Source organism: Buteo buteo, chromosome Z (genome assembly GCF_964188355.1).
Source record: "Buteo buteo chromosome Z, bButBut1.hap1.1, whole genome shotgun sequence".
Lineage (NCBI taxonomy): Eukaryota > Metazoa > Chordata > Aves > Accipitriformes > Accipitridae > Buteo > Buteo buteo.
In genome coordinates, this window is record NC_134204.1 from 70,073,499 (window position 1) to 70,096,532 (window position 23,034).

The window sequence follows — 23,034 nt, forward strand, 5'->3', positions numbered from 1 at the left end:
GAGACATCAGGGATTCATCTGGGATGCAAAGCGCTACTCCTCTGACCTCATTTTTCACATGGAGGAGATCTGGGCAAAAGTGCTGCTTGTCATCAAGAAAATATTCTCACGCCTTCCAGATTGAAGAGCTAAGCTAGCAACATTCAGTATGGGCTTTTTTTGCCCAATGCAGTCAGCTTCTCTGATCTTTTCCTGACTCACTGTCGTCCAGGAAAGACAAAGTGCTCACCTAACTGGCAGTCTGAGATGCAAACCAAGGCTTATAGCCTAAGCTGTACCCCAATGCTCAACAGGGAGCAGTGGGTGGAACAGGAAACATGGTCCTTTCCTCACTCCCCTGGGCTTTGCTCAGAATCATTCTCAGCTGCCTACAAGGATATTGGCTATGGCAAACACTTCAAAAGTAGAAAAAAAACCCAAGAAAGCAAACCTTCTTTAAAATGCTTACTGTATACATTAATTGCATAATTTCTTAAATCAAATTGCTTTTGCCTTTTTTTTTTCTTTCTTTGAACAAAGCTGCATTTCTTAACACTTGGAGGCAGAAAAACAAACAAGCGGGTGATGGAAAAAGCACAGTAATCTCATGCTGCCCATGAAATGCAATTTAGTTAAGTCGTCCTACTATTGAACCTATGGATTGGAATGAGAAGAAACAAAGTCAGCTCACCTGTACGCAGAGCCCTTCATATTAACCCTCGTGGGATGAACCTTCCCACACAGTGCAGATGCAAGGAATCTCATTAGCACTGACCAGGGAGTCCTGCTTCTCCTCCCTTCAGTTGTCCTGAATGACCAGAGGGTGAATTCAAAAAAACACAATCTGATGCTCCAGTATGTCCAATTCTATAACATTCTCTACAGAAAAGTACTCTACAGCCATCTCAGAGACAGATACTATATTCATCCATTGAATGTATGCTGTATATTACCATAAAGGGACAGTTAAGATAACATTGATGACAAGAAATTAAAAGTGTCCCACTGGAAGAAGAATTTGCTCTAACGAAGTGATCATCTTATTTGAAGAGCTGGTCAAGACAGTTATATTTCCAACATGTGTAGAGCTCCACATTGCCTTTCTATGATTTCAGTAAATAGAGGAAAGCTTGGAAAACCATGGTAGATACTTTGGCCTCAGTACAGAAGGAACTGATCTTGTCAGTGAGAGGGACAAGTGCTTCCTGGATACATAGCTCAACACAGCTGGACAGCATCTGATTTGTAACAGACCAATATTTTCCCCTATCTCTTGAAAAACTCAAGAAGGAATGAAGGGATCATCTAAACACTTTATTTCAGTTAAAACTACAGCATGTAATTGGGTCTGATCAACATGATTACAAAGGCCAAGGGAAAATCCAATAAAATTGATTCATTACTATGGAAATTAGAAATCACTTTATGCAAGAGTTGCAGATAAAAGCATCTTACTAGTTTATGAGACACCATGAAGAGTGTATCAGACAGTAGCAGCGTAGTTCATCCACCTATATGAAATCACTGTTATTCAGAAGGCCTGTTTGGCTGCTCCATAGAAAAGGAACTTTCTCACACTGGCTCCAAATGTTGTTCATTTTCATTAGTCAAATAAGCTACACAATGCTCACAAAATGATATGATACTTATTCACTGGGCAATAGGCATTATTAAGCTGCCATTTCTTTACCATAATGTGAGTGAATTCATAATCTTTGAAGATATGATATGCCAATACAGCCAAACAATGAAATATTACTGATGTTGTTGGAAATCAGAGAACATGAGATGAAACAAGTGTGAAGGAGAGCTTATACCATTCTATCACAATAAACACTTTTCTTCCTTTAACCAATGTAAGACTTAGCATTTCAGTAAATTCTTTATGCTTTGAAAGAACAAGAATTCAGAGTCTTTAAAATCAGACTGTAGGAAATGAAGCTGCAAGTCATAACTCAAAATTGATGTAGCAATAAACCCAGGAATTAAAGGGGAATTTGAAAGCCTCCTCTGTAGAGCCAAAGCAAGTTTGGTAATTAGTCAAAATTTGAGATAGTAAAGTTGTATTTGTCTATCTAGCTATGTATTTTAACAAAAACAGAATGCAGAAACTTACACACATTTCATATTTTGTTGAGAAACAAGAAGTATATGCCTAAGGCTGAACTGGGCAAAGATAATCTAATGCATTTGTACTTAACAAGCACTAATGTGCTATTAGTGTTGCTAAGTGATGTACGAGTGGTTGCTGTTTACCAGTAAGTTGATATTTTTGAGGTAGTTCTCACACTGGTTTTCATTTTATGCTCAGAATTCCAAGTCTTCACATCAAAACAATACTGATGCTTGTTTACACCCAAACCGAAAGATCTCCTTCTTTTGCTAATAGTCCATTTGAGGCAGATTTTGATATTACAGCTTTGAGAGAAGTACAGTCATGGAAAATACTACCTTTAATGTCTGATAAATCAAATGTTTTTAAAATGCACTGAAAGATCTGAAAGTAGATTTACTAATTCTTACTCATTGAAATTTCCAGTTTTAGAGCTCAGTAAATCTCTGCAAATATTTTCCTTCAACATTATCAGAAGCCTTGGTAATTTCAGTTCTGGATCATGCCCAAGGGATATTACAGACCAATGGTTTGCTAGGACTCTGAACTGAAAAGAGCCTGGGACGTATCCCTTTCCTTTCCTGCAGTAAAAACTCCAAAATACCCACAAGACTCACTCTTCAAAACTATGTTTTACCAGAATGCAAAACAAAAGCTTGAAGACCTTTGGCATGCACACCCCTGCCTATGCTTCCACACCAACCTGGTGCATTCAGTTCTGAAGTGGCTACCTGCCTTCTTCCTCTCAGTAGTGTTTTTCTTTCACTGCCTCTGAGGTATGACATGGGTTCTAGTCCCTGCTGCAGGCAGATCTCCCATTCTCTCCAGGCATCCCCCAGTCTGTGCTGGTGCTTCTTTTTCTCTCGTTCCCTGACACTGCTGGGACACCAGGACTTTATCCAAATTAAGCAGGGGAAGCTGCTCTCAGGGTCAGACTAATCTTCCCCTCTCCAGGTCCACTCAGGCCCAGGGAAGCAGCAACCAGAATAAAAGCCTTCTTTTCTGAAAGACCTAACAAAACCCTCCTAAATAGTTCTGCTTTTCCATGGTCAATTTTCTCTCCTTATTCAGGAGCACTTAAATAAGTGACAATGTTCTTCCCTAAGATGGTACTGGTTATGCCTTTGCTACCTAATCATGTTCAACCCCAAAGCTTCCCATTACACACAGAAAAGTATTTCTAAACTGTTTATTTCTGAGCGTTCCTTGACAAAAGATAACAAGTGTACTTCCTACCGTGAGGTATACTATGGCTTTTATTATGGCTTCTGACAGTAAGACATTTGGTACATTTAGCAAAAAAGAAAAGGCAGCCACTGCTGAAGAAATCATAAATCTCTTCATCCACCTGCAAACAAGGACAATCACTAAATAAATTTTACAGAATCCTTGCAATCTTAGGCTTAGTTTCTTCTGGCTTTCCTTTTAAGATTATTTTATCACTTTTAAAATATTTCCTATTAAAGCTAGATTTAAAATGCTCTTTTTTGTTATTGCAAACTTTTATTTGATTTTGGCCAAATTTGCACCAAGGCTGACACTTATGGGCTAGTTCAAAATACTAGATACAGTTACACAACTGGCCACAACTGGCCACAGTTTTCATAGTTAACTCTGGTTTGTTTCCCCAATTTTCTTCCCATTCCCCTAGTATATAAGGTTTTTCTCCCCCTTTGCCTAACATTTTCTTTGTATATATACTTTTGCCACCTTTTCCAGTGTTCCTCGTCTCTTCTTTATAGTTTTCCAACTCCCAAATTCCACCTTTGGGAGTATCCATTACTCTGTTGTCTCCTTCCTTTTTCCCCCACCCAGTTTCTTCCTACTCTGTCTTTGACTTCTTTTTCTTCAGATGTGCCTGCTAATTTGTCCAATGCTCCTTGCACTCCAAACTAGTCCTGCCTTCACCCCCTCCTCCAGGATTCATCCACCACCGCCTACATTCACAAAGATAACTTAACCCCTCTCTCACATTTGGACAACTGCCTTAGTATGTCCTGCATCCATACGGGAGAGTCTTCAATTCAATTCAGACCTGACTTCCAGAACTTAAGCTCTGGAAACACAGGGACAACACTGAAAAGCAGTGTCCTAGCACACAACATACTGTCCCACAGGACCAGTGGAGAAGCCACGACCTAACTGTCAAGAAGAAGGGGATTTTGCTAGCTGGGCTAACTACAAAGCACTGCTAATGCTGGCAGGCAGAGGGAATGGTGGGTATGTGGTCACCTGCAGACACACACCAACCTATGCAGCCTGAGACGACTGAGCCATCGAGCTGTTGCTGAATAGACAGACTAAGAATGTGGTGTCTGTGGGTGGGAGTATTACATCCCCAGAAGATAAGGCATGTTTGCCACCAGTTTGAGACAAGGCTTGATTTTGGCAGCAAGCCTCACAAGGTGTAGAGGGTAAGATTCTGCCCTGCAACAGTGATTCATTTCTTCTTTTCAACAGGGTAACAGAGTTACCTTACCAGAGTGGTACAGTATTGTCTGGCATTTCAGTTAAGAACTATGATAAATGTGTTTTTTCTCTTCAGTGCCCTTTACTCACATGTAGGCTGTTAACGACTTTATCTTCTAAATCTATTATCTCACAGCTTAGACAACTGGTGCAAACACCTTCAGTACAGCACAATCCGTAATAAAGCAACACAAAAAGCCCAAAACAACCCTCCAAAAGCAACAAAGCAAGAAATCTGGCACAAGAGGACCTAAACACTAGCTATTCAAAACATACCTTTTGGCTATACTTACATCTGCTGTCATGAGCAAACAAACTTCAAAAGAAAACAGGCTGGTTGGGTACTAACCAACCCTGGTTTAGGCATCTGGAAGAAAAAGCCTTGTTCAGGGAATCCCTTAAGGAGGAAGAAAGACAAGCTAATGCCAAAGTTCTTTATTTCCTCTCACTTTCTATTAGCCTGGAGTAGAGAGTTGTATATTGTGCCCATTATCAAGGTGCAGCAATGAAGTTGCCTGTCAATGAACAGCAACAAACAAGAACTAAGATGAGTATCTCCTCATACTGCTCATGAATCTCCATTCATCTGGAATTAACATGTGAAAATACGAGTAACTTGGCCTTTAAGTCACTGTACTTTATTTCTTCCTGTTTGATGTAAAAATGGTGGTAGGATCAACAAATAGCTTTCAGAAATCTGATAGTCAGACTATTTCAGTGTTCTTTGTTACATACTCTGAGACTTCTTCCCCCAGTTATACACCATACTACTTAGATTCATTGGTATGCATGCAGTGCCAAGAAGCCATATCTATTCTCTGTGCCAAAAGTAAACACTGAAATCAGTGACATTGTTGATTATGTAGAAGAAAAAAAAACCAAAATAAAAAAAGAACAAAGACAATGAAATGAAGTTAAAATAGCCGAAACTAAACCAATTAATTTTTAAATTGTGAATTTATTTTGACAAATTTGAAATAAGCATTATCAATCATATGAATAACAATTTAAAATGATAGAGATTTTATTAGCAGTGTATTTTTTTTACTACTTTTATATTCCTTTTATGTCTAAGAAATAGACTTGATTCTTGGTCCCTCACTAGTATGCAAATTTCTACCAGAATCAACTAACACACATAACAGGACAAAAAAAAAAAAATTAAAATTCTGAAGCATGGTAGCATTCTTTTTTCTTTCTGCAAGTAAAATTATTCTTCACAATTGCTCAGAAAACAAGAAGAAGTCCATTAAAATCTTCAGACTCTTAACAAAGGCTCTTGGCTAATGTTACTGGTCTAAAAAGGAGATAAGCCATATAATTTTACAGGAAGCAACCCACTGAATCCTTCAGCAAACACAGCTTGGCAAACTATCTTCAATTCAAAATAATGAGGTGGCAGGAGTGTGATGGAGAAATAAGTCTTCAAAAACATCACATAAGGGAATCCAGCTGTGCTTGTATAGTTTCCAGCTATTTAAAGGAACAAAAAAGAGAGAAAAAACTCCACTCATATAAAATGTTGTTTAGAAACATGCAAACAGAAAAAAACCACATTCCAATATCTTCAACTATGCATACTAAATCTATTCACATAGCAATAAAAAAAACCTGTACTCATGAATATTTGTTTTTACATGAAGCTATTAGAATTCATTGCTGCAGTCTAAATATTCAAATTTTAAAGAAACAGTTGTCTAAATACTGCCTTTTTACATGCACAGATGTTTTTCTGTGAATTTCCAATGCATAATAACAAGAAAAAAAATAATAGAGTTCATTTTGACTGGATTACGAGCCTGGCATTTCAACTGAAGACGTAACACAAAGATGCTCTTTCCAGAGAGCTCCTCATTGTTAATCATCAGCTACTCCTCTCGATCTAACTGCCAGGTATGCTTACAATGACCCAAGCCCTGCCTATGCCAAATCTGAATGCACAGACTCTTCTTGAAAATGCTTTATGTGATCAAACAAATCCAACAGCCTTAATTAAAGTTGGATCCATTTTCGTTCCAGTTTCATTAGATTTAATTCATATAGGCAACACTTCCTGCTGAGCAGCATAAGGTGTTTACAAAGAAGCTATAGTATTGTAAAATCTACAGACCTTGTTATAGAACTCAAACAGCTCCTGATGACTAAATTCTACAAACACTTTCTTGAGGTTCTGTGAAGGAAAAAGGGGAAAAAAAGGAAGGAATAAGCATACTTTTTTTTTCTTTTCTTTTGGTATTAATTCCACTAATTCAGTATATGAGATTAAGCTACATGAAAGATAACAGTTGCAACAGTTAGTTTTCCCTCCATTCACTACAATGTCCCTCATACATACATAAGTCCACAGGCACATTTATTCTCCTGCTGCAAAGAATAATAATAAAATATTCTATGAAAATGATTTTGTTACCTTATTTTTAAGTCAGACAAAAATGAAAGATTACATTCATCTTTCTCAGCAGTCCATCTAAGATCTGGTAAATACCATTACACAATGACAAAGTCAGTACTGTATTTGATTGAACTTGCACAGCTATTAATGTACGGCACCAGCACAGAGCTAATACTTCCATTCATTAAACTAACAGCTATGATCTTAGCATGCTGACACTGCTATAAGCATCTATGCACAGATTCAGCCCAAGTTAAAAATTAACACAACAGCTTCAAAGCAGTGCTTAAACACTAAAAAAGCAAAGTAACACAACTGATGGAAACTACTGTGGATAAAACAGATGGTGGTAATAATTCTCTGCTTGCATGTGCTGATGTCTGTAGAGATGAGGGTTAAATTAAAATTTCTGTCCTGCCTAATTCGCTTGCATGAAACAGGTACTTTAATGCCTGCTACTTTCAATCACCGTGCAGATCTGTCCAGACAATTTCTAGTCTTATTCCTTTCACTTCACTTTGTCACTTTACTACTTTTAAAATAAATTCCTAACTATTACTGCACATTGTCTGTGTTGTTGCTAGACTTTCCAAGGCTTGGAGGTATTCCTGAGGATAACAGCTGCACTTCCATAAGCACTAACAAGGCTCTGTGAAAACTCAATCTGTGGACACCTCTACTCACAAAATATTATCAGCTGAAATAATGTACACATGATAATTTTGTTTAACTGGTATCAACTTCATGTACCACTTAAGTTAGTAAAAAACCACTTATTTATCAATTCAGCTTAAATGAGCAGGGATACTTTTGCATACAGACAAGGCTGTGGGCCAGATTCTGTGTACTCTCATACAGATGCAAGTCTCGATTTAAGTCAGATAATGCTGCTGAATTTGGCGCACCAACTGCACAAGAGCAGCAGAAGCCCTGGGAACTCAGGATAGGTACTGCCTGGTGCCTGCTCGTCAAAAGGAGTTGTAAGACACAGGAAAGGGATAAAATGACTGGGGCCAGCCTGTCTGGTGCAATTCCTCCTCCCCGCTCTGCAGAAAGAAGGATCCTTTCCAACAATTTCAGGAAGGCTACAAAAGCCTAGAAAAGGACCAGTGATTTGCATGAAAGACCAATCTTCCCCCTCTGGGAAGGAACAATGCAATTCTGGGAATCATATGGTGAATACAAAATAAAACTTCCAGGACAGCAGCTCTCTTTGCCATGACTCCAGCTGATCCTCCCTCCAAAGAGCATAATGCCATGTCAGGGAAGTAAAAGCATTTTTAAAGGCTTTCTAACAGCTAAGAAACAAAGAGAAAGCAAACAAGTGGTTTCTTCAGAAAATAAAGGGGGTAGAGGAAAGAAAGATACACTAATAACAAATGGATCTACCATTTCAGCCTGGATGTTTGTTTGGCATTTGCCATTCCAGAAGGATTTTGGTGTTCGAATGGAAGGAAGTGAACTGAAAAGAGGACGTTCAGAATAAAAGGAAGATATCGTATATCTTAAAGTTTATCAGTCACAATGAATAGTCAGGGTCATCTCTTGCATCGTGTCTGGCAGAAAAGCCTGCTGGATTTCGATACGACAGTTTTGCAATGCCTCCAGAGAGTGACAGTGGGTGCATAGCACCTCCAAGCACCAGATCTCATTTCTCTGAGCACTATGTCTCATTCAAGATGGGCATCTTCTAGTACTACTTCTGATCAGCAAGCAACATCAACTTTTCACACACACACAAAAAAAGAAATGTAAACACTTGTCTTTCATATTTTCCTCTAAGTATATTAATTACTGTAAGTTATAAGATATGCAAATGAAAAAAGTGTGGCCCTTTTAATTCAGGTTCTTTTTACACTAAAAAAAAAAATCACTGTGCTTTATGAACAGGCTGAGATCTCTCTTCCCATTATTATTTAATAATCACAGTCTGATAACTAAGACAAAATTTATGTTGCATTGTGGCAGGCAAATGTCTGCAGAGATCTAAAAGAAAGCATGCTGTGCCAGGCTGTGTTTCTGATCTGGGTGTGCAGGTGGGAGTGTCAATGGGAGAGAGGGTGTAACAACCTTTTATGAAACATGTTATTTATCTGCACTTAATCCTCTGCTAACACAGAATTGTTTCTGTGTGTAAAAACCTGGTACATCTACTACACCACTTCAGCAGAGAGCAGTGTCACAAAAAAATGTGCAGAAGTGTGGCACCAGTTAAAAATGTTATTTTTACAATATTACATTTCTCACTAGTATGAGTCCCTTGAGAAGGGTGCCAAATGATCACTGTCATGTGATCAGGAGTTCCTGTAAAGACCACAAAAACATCATATCATAACTAGGTCCCTACAAGAAAAAGCTACATCTGAGCAGGCTGATGGCCCCCCATTTTTAGCTGAGTTATCAATTATTCACTTATTTGCTTTATTCTGTGTGAACACAAACAACTGTAATTAAAACAATGTGTCACAGGACTAGCTTACCATCTAGTTCTGTAATTACTCAGTAAAATAGTATTAAAAATTACTGTATAGATAGACTATTGATAGAGACTTCAGAGTAGGCAAACTCCTAATCTAGTTTATGGAATTTTGCTCAGATAAGGATACAAAATTACAAACTGCAATAATTTTTTAGCCATAACTAAAACATAGGGTAAAAAAAAACACACTTTCAGCTTACTGACTTAATTAAATGTCACTTTGTGCAGATAGAGTCTCAGCCTATTTATGAAAAGTGCAGCTAAGCTGCTTTCTTTTATCTGCACATACAGGTTTTCAGATGTTGTCTCCAACCTAGTATGTTTTTCCCAGAAGGTAAATAAGAAAAGAGTAATTTGGTGGATGTCTAACTTCTTTCTTCCTTCTATGAAGCATATCATTCTCTTTTCCTCTTTCCTGATAAATCTCCTCCCATTCCTTGCTTTCGCTCTACTCTTTCCCTCATTTCTGGCATCTCATTTTCTCCTTGCTGTTATCATCTTCATGTGAAAGAAAACTAAACAGAGTAACCAGAAAACTAAACTGAATTTATTCCCATTGTCACACTCAGCCACTCTAGTACTTTTTCTAATTACATCCTAAACTTTGTTGTTGTGGCAGTAAAAGTCCTAGCTCATACTTCTAAGAGTTTTAGCCTTGAGGGTGACAGCTTCATAGCATCAGAGAGACATAACTGAAGATATTATTCTTATGAAGACAAAGAAATCTCTAAAATACCAAACATTCATTCTTTGGGCAGCTTTGAAAACTTGGAGACAGGCTTTTTGTCTGATTCAGTACCCATGAAGAGTGGCAGGGACAGCACTGGAGTGATATGCTCAATGAGCATAGCTAAAGAGGTGATGTGCAGCATCTTCAGCTAAATGAAGTTGCTGTTAAGTTCAGTGTGCTCAACTCCTGTTAAACATGACAAAGCATTGCATTTACTACTGGAAAAGTCTGCATGAATTGCAGGTGTCGCCCAAGAAAAATCTTTACATCACTCTGAATCCGTCGTAAGGAATACGGTAATAAGTTTTCTGAAACGTACAGTTTAACATACTTGGCCACATATCACCACTGAAGGTATTTTTAAGTGTTAAAATTAAATTTTAGTGCCATTTTGCCTTTATAGATCTAGATGGAATCTGATTTCATTCTACCTCTTCTCTCACTCCAGGGTTGTATCAATTTACAATTTACAGCCTCCTGAGAACTGTGAAATTCTAATAAATTTAACTGATTAGGGTTGTTTTCTCCCCTTACCTATCTTCTCATTTATTGTCTGGTATAATTTTGAAAAATGTAACAGCTTCTGCAGTCTCTAAAACAGCTGTTCAAAAACAAATTTCCTTGGGGGGTGGGGGGAGAGAAAGGAAAGGAAAATGAAAATAAAAACTTCCTGCTTCCAGTCAACATTAATATGCTATCCTATCCAAAACAGCCATTCTGAATGTATGGTTAATTTTACAAAATAGCCACAATCATTTCATATACACTTAGCTTACAACCACCAGAAAACAATTAGGCAAATTTTTAGCTGAACATGATCATCAGCATAATATGATGAAGATTCAACTACACAAGATGTAAATAGAGTCTCCAATTTCCCATTGCCTCAGCTAACAATTTATTTTAAACACTAATACCTTCTTGCTGCAAAATGTTTCTGTGGAAACCACACAAAAAAATGTCTTCTTAAAATACTTTGGAAAGCAGAGGCAAATTCCTGGTTATAATCAAAGGAATTGGTTTTGGTTTGCTTGTTGCGGGGTTTGGGTTTTTTAATCCAGTGCTCTAGATACTTCTTATTTTAATGTACTACTGCAAAAGGCTTTTTTACTAATGACAGAGTTTTGCAACCTTATTTATTGCCCAGCTGTATTCCACACATTTAACTCCCCCACCCCATGCATAAGCATAGAGCAAGGCACTAGGAGTTATAAATAAAAGGCAAACTTCTAGTTTTAAAGCTAACTTGAATATGAAAAATTGATATTGCTGTAATAGTTCTCAACTGCAAAGCTGTAACTACTTTTACGATGTTGCAAAATAAATGCCAAGTATTCTGAAGCAAGCAGATGGAGAGGCAGGCTGGTTTGTATATCTAAATGTCTACTGATAATGATAATGTTCTATGACTGAGCACATGTAAAAAATTACAGTATATTCAGTGAAGTTTGTTGACAGTAACTAGCTGAAGCAACAGATATCCCAGTGTCCATATTTTAACATAGCCTTTAACACTATCTTGAGCCACATCTCAATTAGGTTTAAGAGAAGATTATTTTCACATTTGCTTTCCATTCTCCAATTTATTCCTATTAGATATCCTTAAAATCTCAGATGTAAGGGAAGGATATGGATAATTAAACTAATCAGTTTATGGCCAAATTCAGATGCATTCCTAAACAGACCCCAGTTGATTCTTAGTAGCCTGCATTTCCCACTGGACCTATCAGTTTCTGTGCTACATCAGTTCAGACTTCCTTTAAATTTCCTTGGACCCTGGAGAATGATGCATTCGCTTAGACACTTACAGATGGGAAGAGGGTCATAAGTTGTATCTCACAGAATTTATCAGCAAGTTTAAGCTGCTTGGTCAGAAAGATTAATTGTAGCATGGTAAGAAAAGCAGATGTGTTAAAACAGACCAGCATTACTTAAAAGCATACCTGTTCCTTAACTCTCTTTACATAAGAGACAGCAATTAAGACTTTTTTATATTCTTACAGTAGTAGATGGATGTAATTCAGCTCAGAGATTCAGCAGAACACAGGGAGTTAAATACTGACTTATATATTCCTAATTACACTTCTTTCACATCATCAGAAAATGTGACCTTCAAACTTCATTCTTCTTCCAAGCTTATTTCCATTTGCAATACCAAATAATTATTTTTGTAGAGAAAAAAATGTGTGCCTTATGACTGAATTACATGCATCTTCAAGTCTTAGTGTGCAACTGTTACAAAAGAGAACATCTTTCATAATAACCCCCTCTTTCCCTGATCGATACGTTAACATTTAGTTTGCACATACACTGCATTCTACCTTTCAAATTTGCATTTCTTTTTCATATAAGCTTAAGAATTTCAAATTCCCTGTGGTATTTAGGGAGATCAAAATCAGCAACATACTGAGGATGTCTTTCCCTCCCTCTGCAATGTATTCATAAGCTCCCTATCCAAAGCTCTGTGTTGATTCCTGAGATCCAACAGCATGTTACTGGAAATTGATCGTTTGGAGTTACGTACAGATAATCTTACTCCAGCAGATACAGGACCATCTAAGCATGTTTCATGGAAAGTCCCTAGAATAAATTCATTGCCCAATCCGACAGTGAGCCAACAAACTCTGCAGGCATTTGGAGACATGCAGAAGACCTGACATGCTTCCAAACAGCAACAAAAACTGTCAGTCATTTCCATTTTCACTCCTCCTGTTCCCTTTCACCCTCATGAAAATATCCATTACTGGCTGGCTGAACTGGTGCAAAGCTACAGACAAGAAATGGGACACAACTACTAAAAAGACCACATAGGCTGGGAAGATTACAGTGCATTACAGGCAAACAGGCCCCTTTCTTCACAGTAGGGGAGAAAAGGCTTTTAAAACTGACACAATTGTCTGGAAACAAAGAACTACAGTTTTCACCTTAATACACCTAATCAGAGTAAACACCATCTTGCTAAAAAAAAGGGGAGATAGCAAAGCATTTTTTTTTTTCCAACAGTTTGCCTTGAATGTGCTAGGAATTTACATTCCTATAAATAACATTAGGTTGGTTGGTCTCTTAATGATACTTTTGCATGGGAAACCTCCCAAAACCAGAAATCTAGAGTTATAGGGTTGTCACTTCTGTGCAAAGATTATGTTTAATACACTTTTACAAAAACAACACAAGGAACAAACAGGATTTTGGGGGAAATAGGTGGTAAACGTGTATCAGTGCATGCCTATCACAAGAAATATTTAAAAGCAGGTCTTTTGTATTGATACCTCCCTATATGTTCTACATACAGCAAATGGCTCATAGAAGATCTGTTGAAAGGCTGACTCCCTTCTATGCCTGTTCTGTATTTTGTATATACTGTCACATGCCCTTCCTTTCTTTGAAGACAACTCTACACATTACAAGCTCATTAATGACTCCTTACTAGTCTCCACACAGGACATCAGTCACTAACAGCATAAAGCATCCATCTACACAAATGTGACATTGTAATTTCAGGATTCAATAGGAAAACTTGCAGGTATAATTCCCAAATACAGTATCCAGGAAAAGATGTGTTTGAAAATTGTTAGTTTCATTCACTAATAGGCTACCACACAATTACTAAGAATACCACCGATTAATCTAAGGAACACAGGTCCTAATAATGACAACTTTCCTATTTCATCTCTCACCTAGTTTTGCAAATTATACTGTGCTCCTAATACTGTAGAAAGCTCTCTGAAGAAGCAACCTCACTAAAAGTTTAAAACAAATATACTCTTTCTTCCTATTGAATTTCACTGTATCACATATGGAAAAAAGAGTCTCTGGGAAAGCACATACACACTAATTGTTGCATATTGCTTATACAGTGTACAGTCTGTAGCTGTCAGAATACAACTTTCTTCTTTAGTCAGAATGCTACTTTGATGACTAAATAATTTTACTCCTGAAAAGAAATTAAATTCTTTCATCTTCCATGTTTTGGTACAGCTCATTTGGCACAGAAATTATGATATAAAAAAAAAATCAAGTTCATGAACACTGCAAGGAAAAACAGGGAGTTACAACTCTATGTTTCATTTATTTCAGCCAGGGTTATTATGTAAGTCTTCAAACACCATGAAGACCAGTGAGTTCACATTTCTATTCTAAAGATAACTCACATCAAGACTGACACAATAGTCTTACATTCACCTTGAATGATAAGGAATTCACTTTTCTTCTTATGCTTGTACTCACAGAGAACTACTGCTGAAGAAACAGAGCCCAGCAGTAAGCATGCTGGCTCCAGAAATGCTTTCAAGCTTTTCTGACCTCATGTGCTCGCTGGATTTAATCACAGCCAAATTCATTTTTTACAAACTACACATGAACAAGATGTCACGTAGGCATGGTTATAAAATATTTCCATTATTGTACTCAGAAAATAATCCAGTTCTAGGAAGCTAAGAGAACTGAGTGTAAACTTTAAGGGCAACATTAGCCTAGCATTGGCATCTGAAAACTTAAGATTATGGACTCAAATGGCAAACACTGCAACTTAGATAAGTATCTTAAAACAGTGAAGCTCAGCCCTACAGCATCGAAGGCAGACTGAGACAGATCTGTATGTAGATATACAGTGGTCAAAACCTCCTACAGCAAGGAGAGCAGCTCAACAACATGCACAGAATGTTTCAGAGAGCTTCTCGCACAGCTTGCTTGTAGCTGATGTGATTAACATGGAGTTGTAAATCCTTTACATTCAAATCAATAACACATCTAATGTTGAGTCTGAAGAAAGCTGGACTTAAAGAAAGCTCAAGTTGTGATCCAAACTGCTCAGGAAACCACCTTTTTGGTCTGAACTAAAAGCCAGACAAAACCTCCTCTGTCCAGGGGCAGAAACTTGGGTTATTGTAGTCTGCATCCACATCTAGAGCAACTGCTCTGGCAGAAATTTTATGTGATGTAGCCATGCAGATGTGTAACACTTTAAGAAGATTTTAGAAGAATGGAGGAAGCTGGCATCTTTTTGTAGTGTTAGCTTCTGAGCCTACCGGGTTCAATAAGATACTGCAACACTGCATTGTTTTACCACGGAAGGCCTTTCTTCACCACCAGAAAACCTGAAACTATCCACTGTTTCTACGGAGGCACAAGAAAAGAGGCTGGCTAAAAGATGCCAGCAGTGAGAGGAAAGATCTAAGGAAGCTCAGATCCACATGAAATCAATGTAACTGATGTGAAAATACCCCTTCTAAAAAATCTGCACAAATTTTTACAAAATGTCAAGATCAGATAATTTGTAAATCAGTCCTTTTGTTTGGGATGGGTCACTCAGAGCATCACCAATTTGGATTTTGTTAGGCTGACAAGCAAAGATAAAATGTTTGGGTTTTTTTCTGTGCTAAAAGGGTGTCAGCAAGCATATCTCTGATCTCCAGCAGGCAAATTACTCTAGCAGCTAGCAACTGGGTGCTTGTACACAAGCCTCAGTTGCTGAAAGAGACTGGAAAGCCATGCGGGAGTGAGCGGTGTTAACTAGCAGTCTAGTCCCCAGCAGGATCAAAGACAGAGCTCTTATGGAATAAGATTGTTTGTGAAGTAGCTTTCCTTTTTTTGTAAAAGTAGATTTTTTTTGTAAAGTAGATTTCCTTTTTTTCTTTTTTTATTAGGAAGCCACCTACTATTTTTACTGTATTCTAAGAAATAGAACAGATGTACAGCTTTTGCTACAATACTCACAGTTTACAAATAAATGCCAGACTTCTAGCCAGTATCTCTTCCTCACCAGAAGCAACTAGCAAGGCCTTGAACTTGGGCTACCTGTTTGGATCAAGGAAATACTGATGTTGGACTGTGATGAAGAAGACATCACCATGCTGACACAAGCAAACATCAACATTTCTCAGGCACTGTGGCACAGTGCAAAAATGGAACAGGTCTTTGAGAGCAAAGTTTCTTAAATTACACAAAAAAGGTCTTCCTTTTTACAAGGATTAAAAAAAAAAAAAAAAAGACTGGGTAGTCTTTTCCGATTATGCCTCTGCAAAATTAAGAAGAATGTGGAAACAACCACTTATTACGAAGCAATCCACCACCAACTTTTCTTTCTCAGTTTGTCGCTGAAGGTTACACAAGTTCTAATGATGCAAAAATGAGCTATGCTGGATTTTACACAATGTAATTTCAGTGATCTTCTTGCTTTGTTACTTTTGCTGAAAAGTTATTTAAAGCTTGATGCAGTGGTGCAGAGTGGATTCTCACTGCTTACAAAGAAAACTGGACAGAGTGCTAAGTACAGAAAATACTACAAGTATCATGTAAGTGTTTTCACAGACACCGAAGATGAAATAAACCACTCATCCACAGTTTCCTTCAAAGCCAGAATATGAACGTAAGTATACAGGTAATACCCTCTCAGGGAAGAAAAAAAACAACTTTTGGCCAACATAAGCAATTTGAAAGAAAGTATCAAATCCCTTTTTATTTTCTTCAAGTCTGTGTGCTATCAAATTACAGTTCATACAGGTTGCTTTAAAAGAGAGTGAGCAACATGAAGGAATACACTACTAGATTTGGATTATTCTACAGATGGCTGGAGTACAATGCAGTACTCAGGCTGGCTGCAACAGTCTCAGTGAATATCAAAACAAAGATACTTTTTATGTTTTTCTCTCAAAATGAATCCATTTAGCTCCAAATTAATTACATTTTTCTCTTTCCAGCCAGCACTGCATGATGCAAACCTAAAATGCTAAAGCAAAGAATAAAAAGTGGTATTATATGGTATAATCTTTTCATAAAGATAGACATGAAATTAATATTGAAACTATGCTTAATGCTTTTCAGGTTTTTACCTTTTTAACATACATGTTCTTCAAAGGGAAAAAAGGAAAAGTAAGGTGTTACAGGCCAGTTTGCAAATGCTATTTTTTCTGTATGAACAATTTTATAAACTGCTGTTTAAATCCATGTTAAAGATACCAAGTCACTTCTTCAAAAAAAATACTAAAAGCTTATGATTTGTTTAATGTCTTGTCTGCACTGATTATAACACAGGTTAAAAGTGTAATATATGAGTTAGTCATTGATATTTAGATTTGCAGTCTAAGAAGTTTTGAAACTTTTAAAGCAACCTAACATGTTTCCAGATTTTTCTTACATCTCCTCTTATACATGGAGAGAATGCTAAGAAGTATTTGCTGACTACCAAAGGTTTTTAAATTTAAAAGAAAAATAAATATAGGAAATGGTTTAAAATATTTTCTCTTGAAATAGTATTTATATGCTACTATGGAAAGGAATTTAACACAACTTTTCTCCTCATTTTAGTCACAAGAAGGTTTTCAACATGCATACTGTTCCCCACAACATTCCCACCTCTAAATAGGAGAGATACAGATTTGACAGATGGACTGGCAGATGGGTAAGGAATTGGCTGGATGGCAGCACCCAAAGAGTTACAATCAATGGCTCAAGGTCCAAGTGGAAACCACTAATGAGTGGTATCCCTCAAAGGTCTGCACCAGGACCACTATTATTTAATATCTTCATTATTGTCTTCATTAATGACACAAATAGTGGGATTGAGTGCACCCTCAGAAAGTCTGTGGATGACACCAAGCTCTGTGGTGCAGCTGATTAGCTAGAAGGAAGGGATGCCATTCAGAGGGACCTGGACAGACTTGAGGAGTGGGCCCATGTGAACCTCATGAAGTTCAACAAGGCCAAGTGCAAGGTCCTGCTCCTGTCTTGGGGCAATCCCTGGCATCAATACAGACTGGAGGATGAAGGGATTGAGAGCAGCCCTGTGAAGAAGGACTTGGGGGTACTGGTGGATGAAAAATTGGATGCGAGACAGCAATGTGCACTTGCAGCCCAAAAAGCCAATCGCATCCTGGGCTGCATCAAAAGAAGTGTGGCCAGCAGGTTGAAGTAGGGGGTTCTCCCACTCTGCTCTGCTCTGGTGAGACCCCACCTGGAGTACTGTGTCCAGCTTTGGGGTCCCCAGTACAAGAGAGACATGGACCTGTTGGAGCAGGTCCAGAGGAGGGCCACAAAAAAGATCAGAGGGATGGAACACCTCTCCTATAAGGAAAGGCTGAGAGAGATGGGGTTGTTCAGCCTGGAGAAGAGAAGGCTCCAGGGAGACCTTATTGCAGCCATTCAGTACTTAAAGGAGGCTTATATGAAAGATGGGGACAGACTTTTTAGTAGGGCCTGTAGCGACAGGACAAAGGGTAATGGTTTTAAACTAAAAGAAGGTAGATTTAGACTAGATAGAGGAAGAAATTTTTTATGGTGAGGGTGGTGAAATACTGGAACAGGTTGCCCAGGGAGGTTGTAGATGCCCCATCCCTGGAAACATTCAAGGTCAGGCTGGACAGGGCTCTAAGCAATGCAATCTATTGACACATGTCCCTGCCCATGGCAGGGGAGTTGGACTAGGTGATCTTTAAAGGGTCCTTCCAACCCAAGCCATTCTATGATACAAAGATACATGTCTTAACATGGGACACTATTTTACAGACAAAAATACATTTTAGTACTTGTACTACAATATTCAGACAAATTAGAATGATGTCAGTTAATACTGAAATAGCTTGGGTTTAATACTGACTTCAAAAATACTCAAGTCCAAAACAGCTCGATTTTCTCTTCTTAAGACATAAGTAATGAGGTAATGGTAAAAGGAACAATGAAGAATGATATGCAGGTATAGTAGGTTATAAAAAAATCTGATTTCTAACCTGACATAATGACACATACAATGTTATACATATAAATGCAGTTTTTACATAGACTAGGGACTTTAGCTTAAAGAGGGAAAGAAGAATATGATGGTGAAGAGTACTACCAGGGGACTGTTAATAGTTGTTTCCCCACTGGCTAAATGGGGACTGTTAAGTCTGTCTTTCCTTTATACAACAGAAATATTTTCCAACAATTTCAGGGAAAATGTAACTATCTTGAACACACTGTACATTCTCCCATACTCTTGGTTGTTATACACCTTCAGGGTATGACTATCCATGTACAGTAAATTGCTTTGTCTTTAATCTTCATGATTCACCTATTCTTCTATCTAAAGCAAGATTCTGTGTTTTTTGCACTGTTTTCCTAAGAAAAATGAGGAAGTAAGGAGGACTGAACTATCTCAAGTTCAAATTAAGCATACATCAGAGACAAAATGGAGACTCTAGACTTCCTATTTCCTCCTATTTAGTACCAAGCCAGTCCTCTAGTTGCATTCAATGTGTAAAACTGTGCACCAACTGGCAGAAAAATGAACTGGGAAAACAAATGCTTGACAGATGAACTGATGAACCAGAAAGATAACCTCATTAACCTGGTCAGGTAGTCAGCTGAGGCCTCAGGGTGACAGCAGTCTTATGAAAAAGCATACTACGAGTGTCTGCGCTCTCTTACTGGTGAGTGACAGAATTAACAGTTGAACAGACACTAAAGGGAGATACCATTAGATTCCAGGCATGAGAAAAATTTTGTGACTGCTGAAAAGAGAGTAATTCCACAGCCCTGTGCAGAGGAAAGAACTACCAAAATTGCAAACCAGTTGTTTTAATGAGAACAAATAGCTGTTTTAATGAGAACAAATAGTCCAATATGCTTGGGACCATTATTTTAAAAGGATTAAATCACTATTGTGTAGGAGAATCAATTCTGTTTGGATTGTTTTGTTCATCTTGGAGATAAACAGATTAACTTGTCTGCAACCATAAACTAGCCAGAACTCTGGTGGTCAGGCAAAGGCAGTGTGGGATCAGAAGGTGTCTAAGGAATACATAGATCCAACAGTTCATTTGACAGTTGGCAATCCAGTTCTCAAACTGATAAATGCAGTACTTGGTTTTTTGTGGCATTGGTTTTGCTAAAGATGCAGCCTACAGAGATATTAAAGTCCAAAATGTTAGAACACAGCCCGAGATTGCAAGAGGAAGGACCAACTGAATAAACTGCATCTCTATATCAGCAAGAACTTTGGTAAATACACAAAGTCAGTTTTTGAATTTAAACTGTTTCTCCAAGAATTGTCCACATTTTCTGTGTGTTGGAAGTATTGAAATGTGAAAGTAAACACATGGGAGGTCAAAAACTCCAAGCCGTTCAACAATAACCATGGTTGGTACAGCAACGAATGAAAACTTTTTGATACTGAATATCCAGAAGATCCTCTATTGAAGATCCATTCCATTCCTTTTTTCTTTGGGAACTAAAACTTTTGCTTCTGAAATACATCCTTCAATAGTTCTACATGTAAGACAAGAGACTTCTTGTCTTAAAACATATCCCATTGTATGAGGAAGAGAAGAGAGCATTTATCTCTGTTAGCAAGAACACAGCCATCAGGCAGAGTCAAGTGATTCTCCTCTGCTCAGCACTCGTGAGGCTTCATCTGAGACACTGCATCCAGCCTTTCACACCCCCAGCACTGGATAGATGTTAAGAAAGTGGAGGGAGTTCAGCATCATCTGGATGGTTATCATCTGGATGCACCGCATGTGAGGAGATACTAGGACAAGTTGGGTTTGCTTAGTTTGAAACAGGGTTAAGAATGGGGAATCTAACTGCAATCCTATCTGTAACAGTTTTAGCATTAAATTGTACCTCTGTGACAGGTGATTTTAGTTTATCTTGTTAAAGATTACAGATCTTATCTGTTTAGAGACCCCACCTCATACAAAGAATGATTTTGGTAATAAATAACAACCATCCCTTAGCTGAAGAGTTGATAAGGAATGCACTTTCAATCCATCCATGAGGATTCAATTTCTCTGATTTTTTTTCACAGGGAGTCGACCCAAATGAAATCCCTAGAAGTTGGCAATCACACATTTTAAATGGCCACTGTTCTTGACTCTTAGAAGACATGGAACGGGATGTACATCGAACAAGTAATCTCAACAGATATTGGCTGATCAGCAGTGACATTAGGCAGAAAATGATCTAGATAACTTGGTAGTAGGCCAGTAAAATTCACAAGGGACAAGGCTGTTGAATGGTCAATCTTGGGATCCAAAGACTTGCCTAACCTCTTGCTTGTCTATCACCACCAGTTTAAAAGTGCTGCAACTGGAGTCTGATTAATGATTTTTAAACAATGCAAAAGTGTACCAGCACAATCTCCAATAGCTCTGAAACTTTAAAAAGAGTCTAAAACATCCATAAAGAGTAAGACTGAATAGGTGATGCATAGGACTGAATACCCAAAGGGTTCGGAGCTCTTGGATAAAAAATTGTCGCTATTAGTCAGTTACCCCTCTAGATACTACCATTCAGAGCATCACCTAGCCAATAGTGCTCTTGGTGTAGAATCAAAATGCTATGGTCAGATAATACAAGGTGCTAGATTCACTTCAACTGTTAAAATGTGTTTAATAGAAAGTCAATAGGTTAATTTTGCATTAGTGGTTGCATAGCCCATTCTCTCAGAATAAAGACAGCATAAAAACACAAGGCTGGCATAAACTCTGTATTAGTTGCATATATTCTAGATAATGTGACAGAATGGCAATCATGTACCCAACAGTACAACTCTTCTGTGAGCAATCTGGTTAGTGCAGAGATACAGTACTATGATTGTGAAATCATGCCTAGACTCCATGGTGTAAACTTAATTGTGAAACCATGGCATTAGACTTAATTTCTTCTCCAGGTACTGACTGGCTGTGAATTGAACTGAAGACACTATTTACAGGCCAGTATGTGGCAAATTTCCAAGCAAACAAGAGAATGAAGAAGTGAAGATAACTATCAAAATGGGGCTGTAAATTACCATGCTGAAAGCTCTTACCCAAAAGCTCCCTGGAATTTTTCACTAATGTGAAGCCATACCACAAGGAATCTCATAGGGCATTATTCAGATAATAATAATAGTTACTAGAAGATGCTGCATTTTCTACACTTCTGTTTAATGCAGCATGGCATCATCTCCTTAGCAGTTGCATTTTCCTATATAATGCATTTTGCTAACACTGTGTTTACAGAAACCAAGACACACTAAACACTGTCAGAGATCCACATTCAAAACCTACACAAATTAATGAAATTTTAAGACAATTTACATTGGCTACTTCATAAAATCCCAGCATCCCACTGCTTCTAGCTGCTGACTACATAAAGCTCCTAAATTCTCGCCAGTTGAATGACTACAATTGAAAGCACAAAATAATACAAGAATTTTAAAACAAAATATAGCTTTGTCACAAATCCTGTTTTCCACCCTGACCACAGGGGTTTAAATATGCAATGGTTTCATAGTCTAGAAAATGTGTGAGATAACTCTGACTGAGGATTACAAAGAAAGTAATTAGCTTACGCAGATCAATTCAGAAATTGACGTAGATGTTGGAAAAGGCCGACCTCAGGATCAAGAGACTGCAACAGCAGGTGCTGTGCAGCCCTGCCATCACTCTGTGCTCTAGGAGCCAGAAGGAAAAGATAGTCCTTCCTTCACCATCCCTGTAATTCCCAGTTAGGTGATACCTGGCCTTCAATAACAGCCTCTCCCTATATTTCTAGACTACTACATTGGCAGCTGTGTGAAATGAGGTAGGGGGTCTCAGTCATAACCCACACCATGCAGAAAAAAAGCAATCGAAGTTTGCTTGTTTTATTGGTCTAAACACTTAACCAGTGAGAGATAAACTACTCACTCATCCAAAGAGGTAGCCAAGACAGAGTCTTAGTACAGGAAACAAACACTGTTCTTCCACATGCGTGTTTGAAGAGCAGGGCGTAAGAGAAGCGTAGTCTTGTTATGCATTAAGAACAACAGAACTGCAAAATAACAATGTATAATACAGGAAAGGCGGAACAGAGACCTTTCTTACAGCCAGAAAAGCTTACTGCTTTCCTTACTGCAAGGGCCTGACAACGGC

General features: G+C 38.0%; 1 protein-coding gene across 7 annotated transcripts in view; it reads right to left on the bottom strand.

The window, feature by feature from the left end:
• The window catches only part of COMMD10 (COMM domain containing 10), a 127,982-nt gene that overhangs the window by 7,238 nt on the left and 97,710 nt on the right, over positions 1–23,034 (bottom strand). For 4 of the 7 annotated variants that reach the window (XR_012648859.1, XR_012648860.1, XR_012648862.1 and 1 more), the window contains 2 exons: positions 6,672–6,731; positions 5,562–6,034 (listed from right to left, as the gene is read on the bottom strand). The exons of 2 other annotated variants lie outside the window; for them this stretch is intronic. Coding sequence is in view for 1 of the 5 variants with exons in the window: in XM_075019723.1 (XP_074875824.1) it covers positions 5,996–6,034; positions 6,672–6,731 (99 nt within the window). In the remaining 4 variants the exon portion in view is untranslated. Of the gene's footprint in view, positions 1–5,561; positions 6,035–6,671; positions 6,732–15,877; positions 15,959–23,034 lie in introns of those variants that run through there. One more of the 7 variants, XR_012648861.1, reaches the window with a different exon arrangement.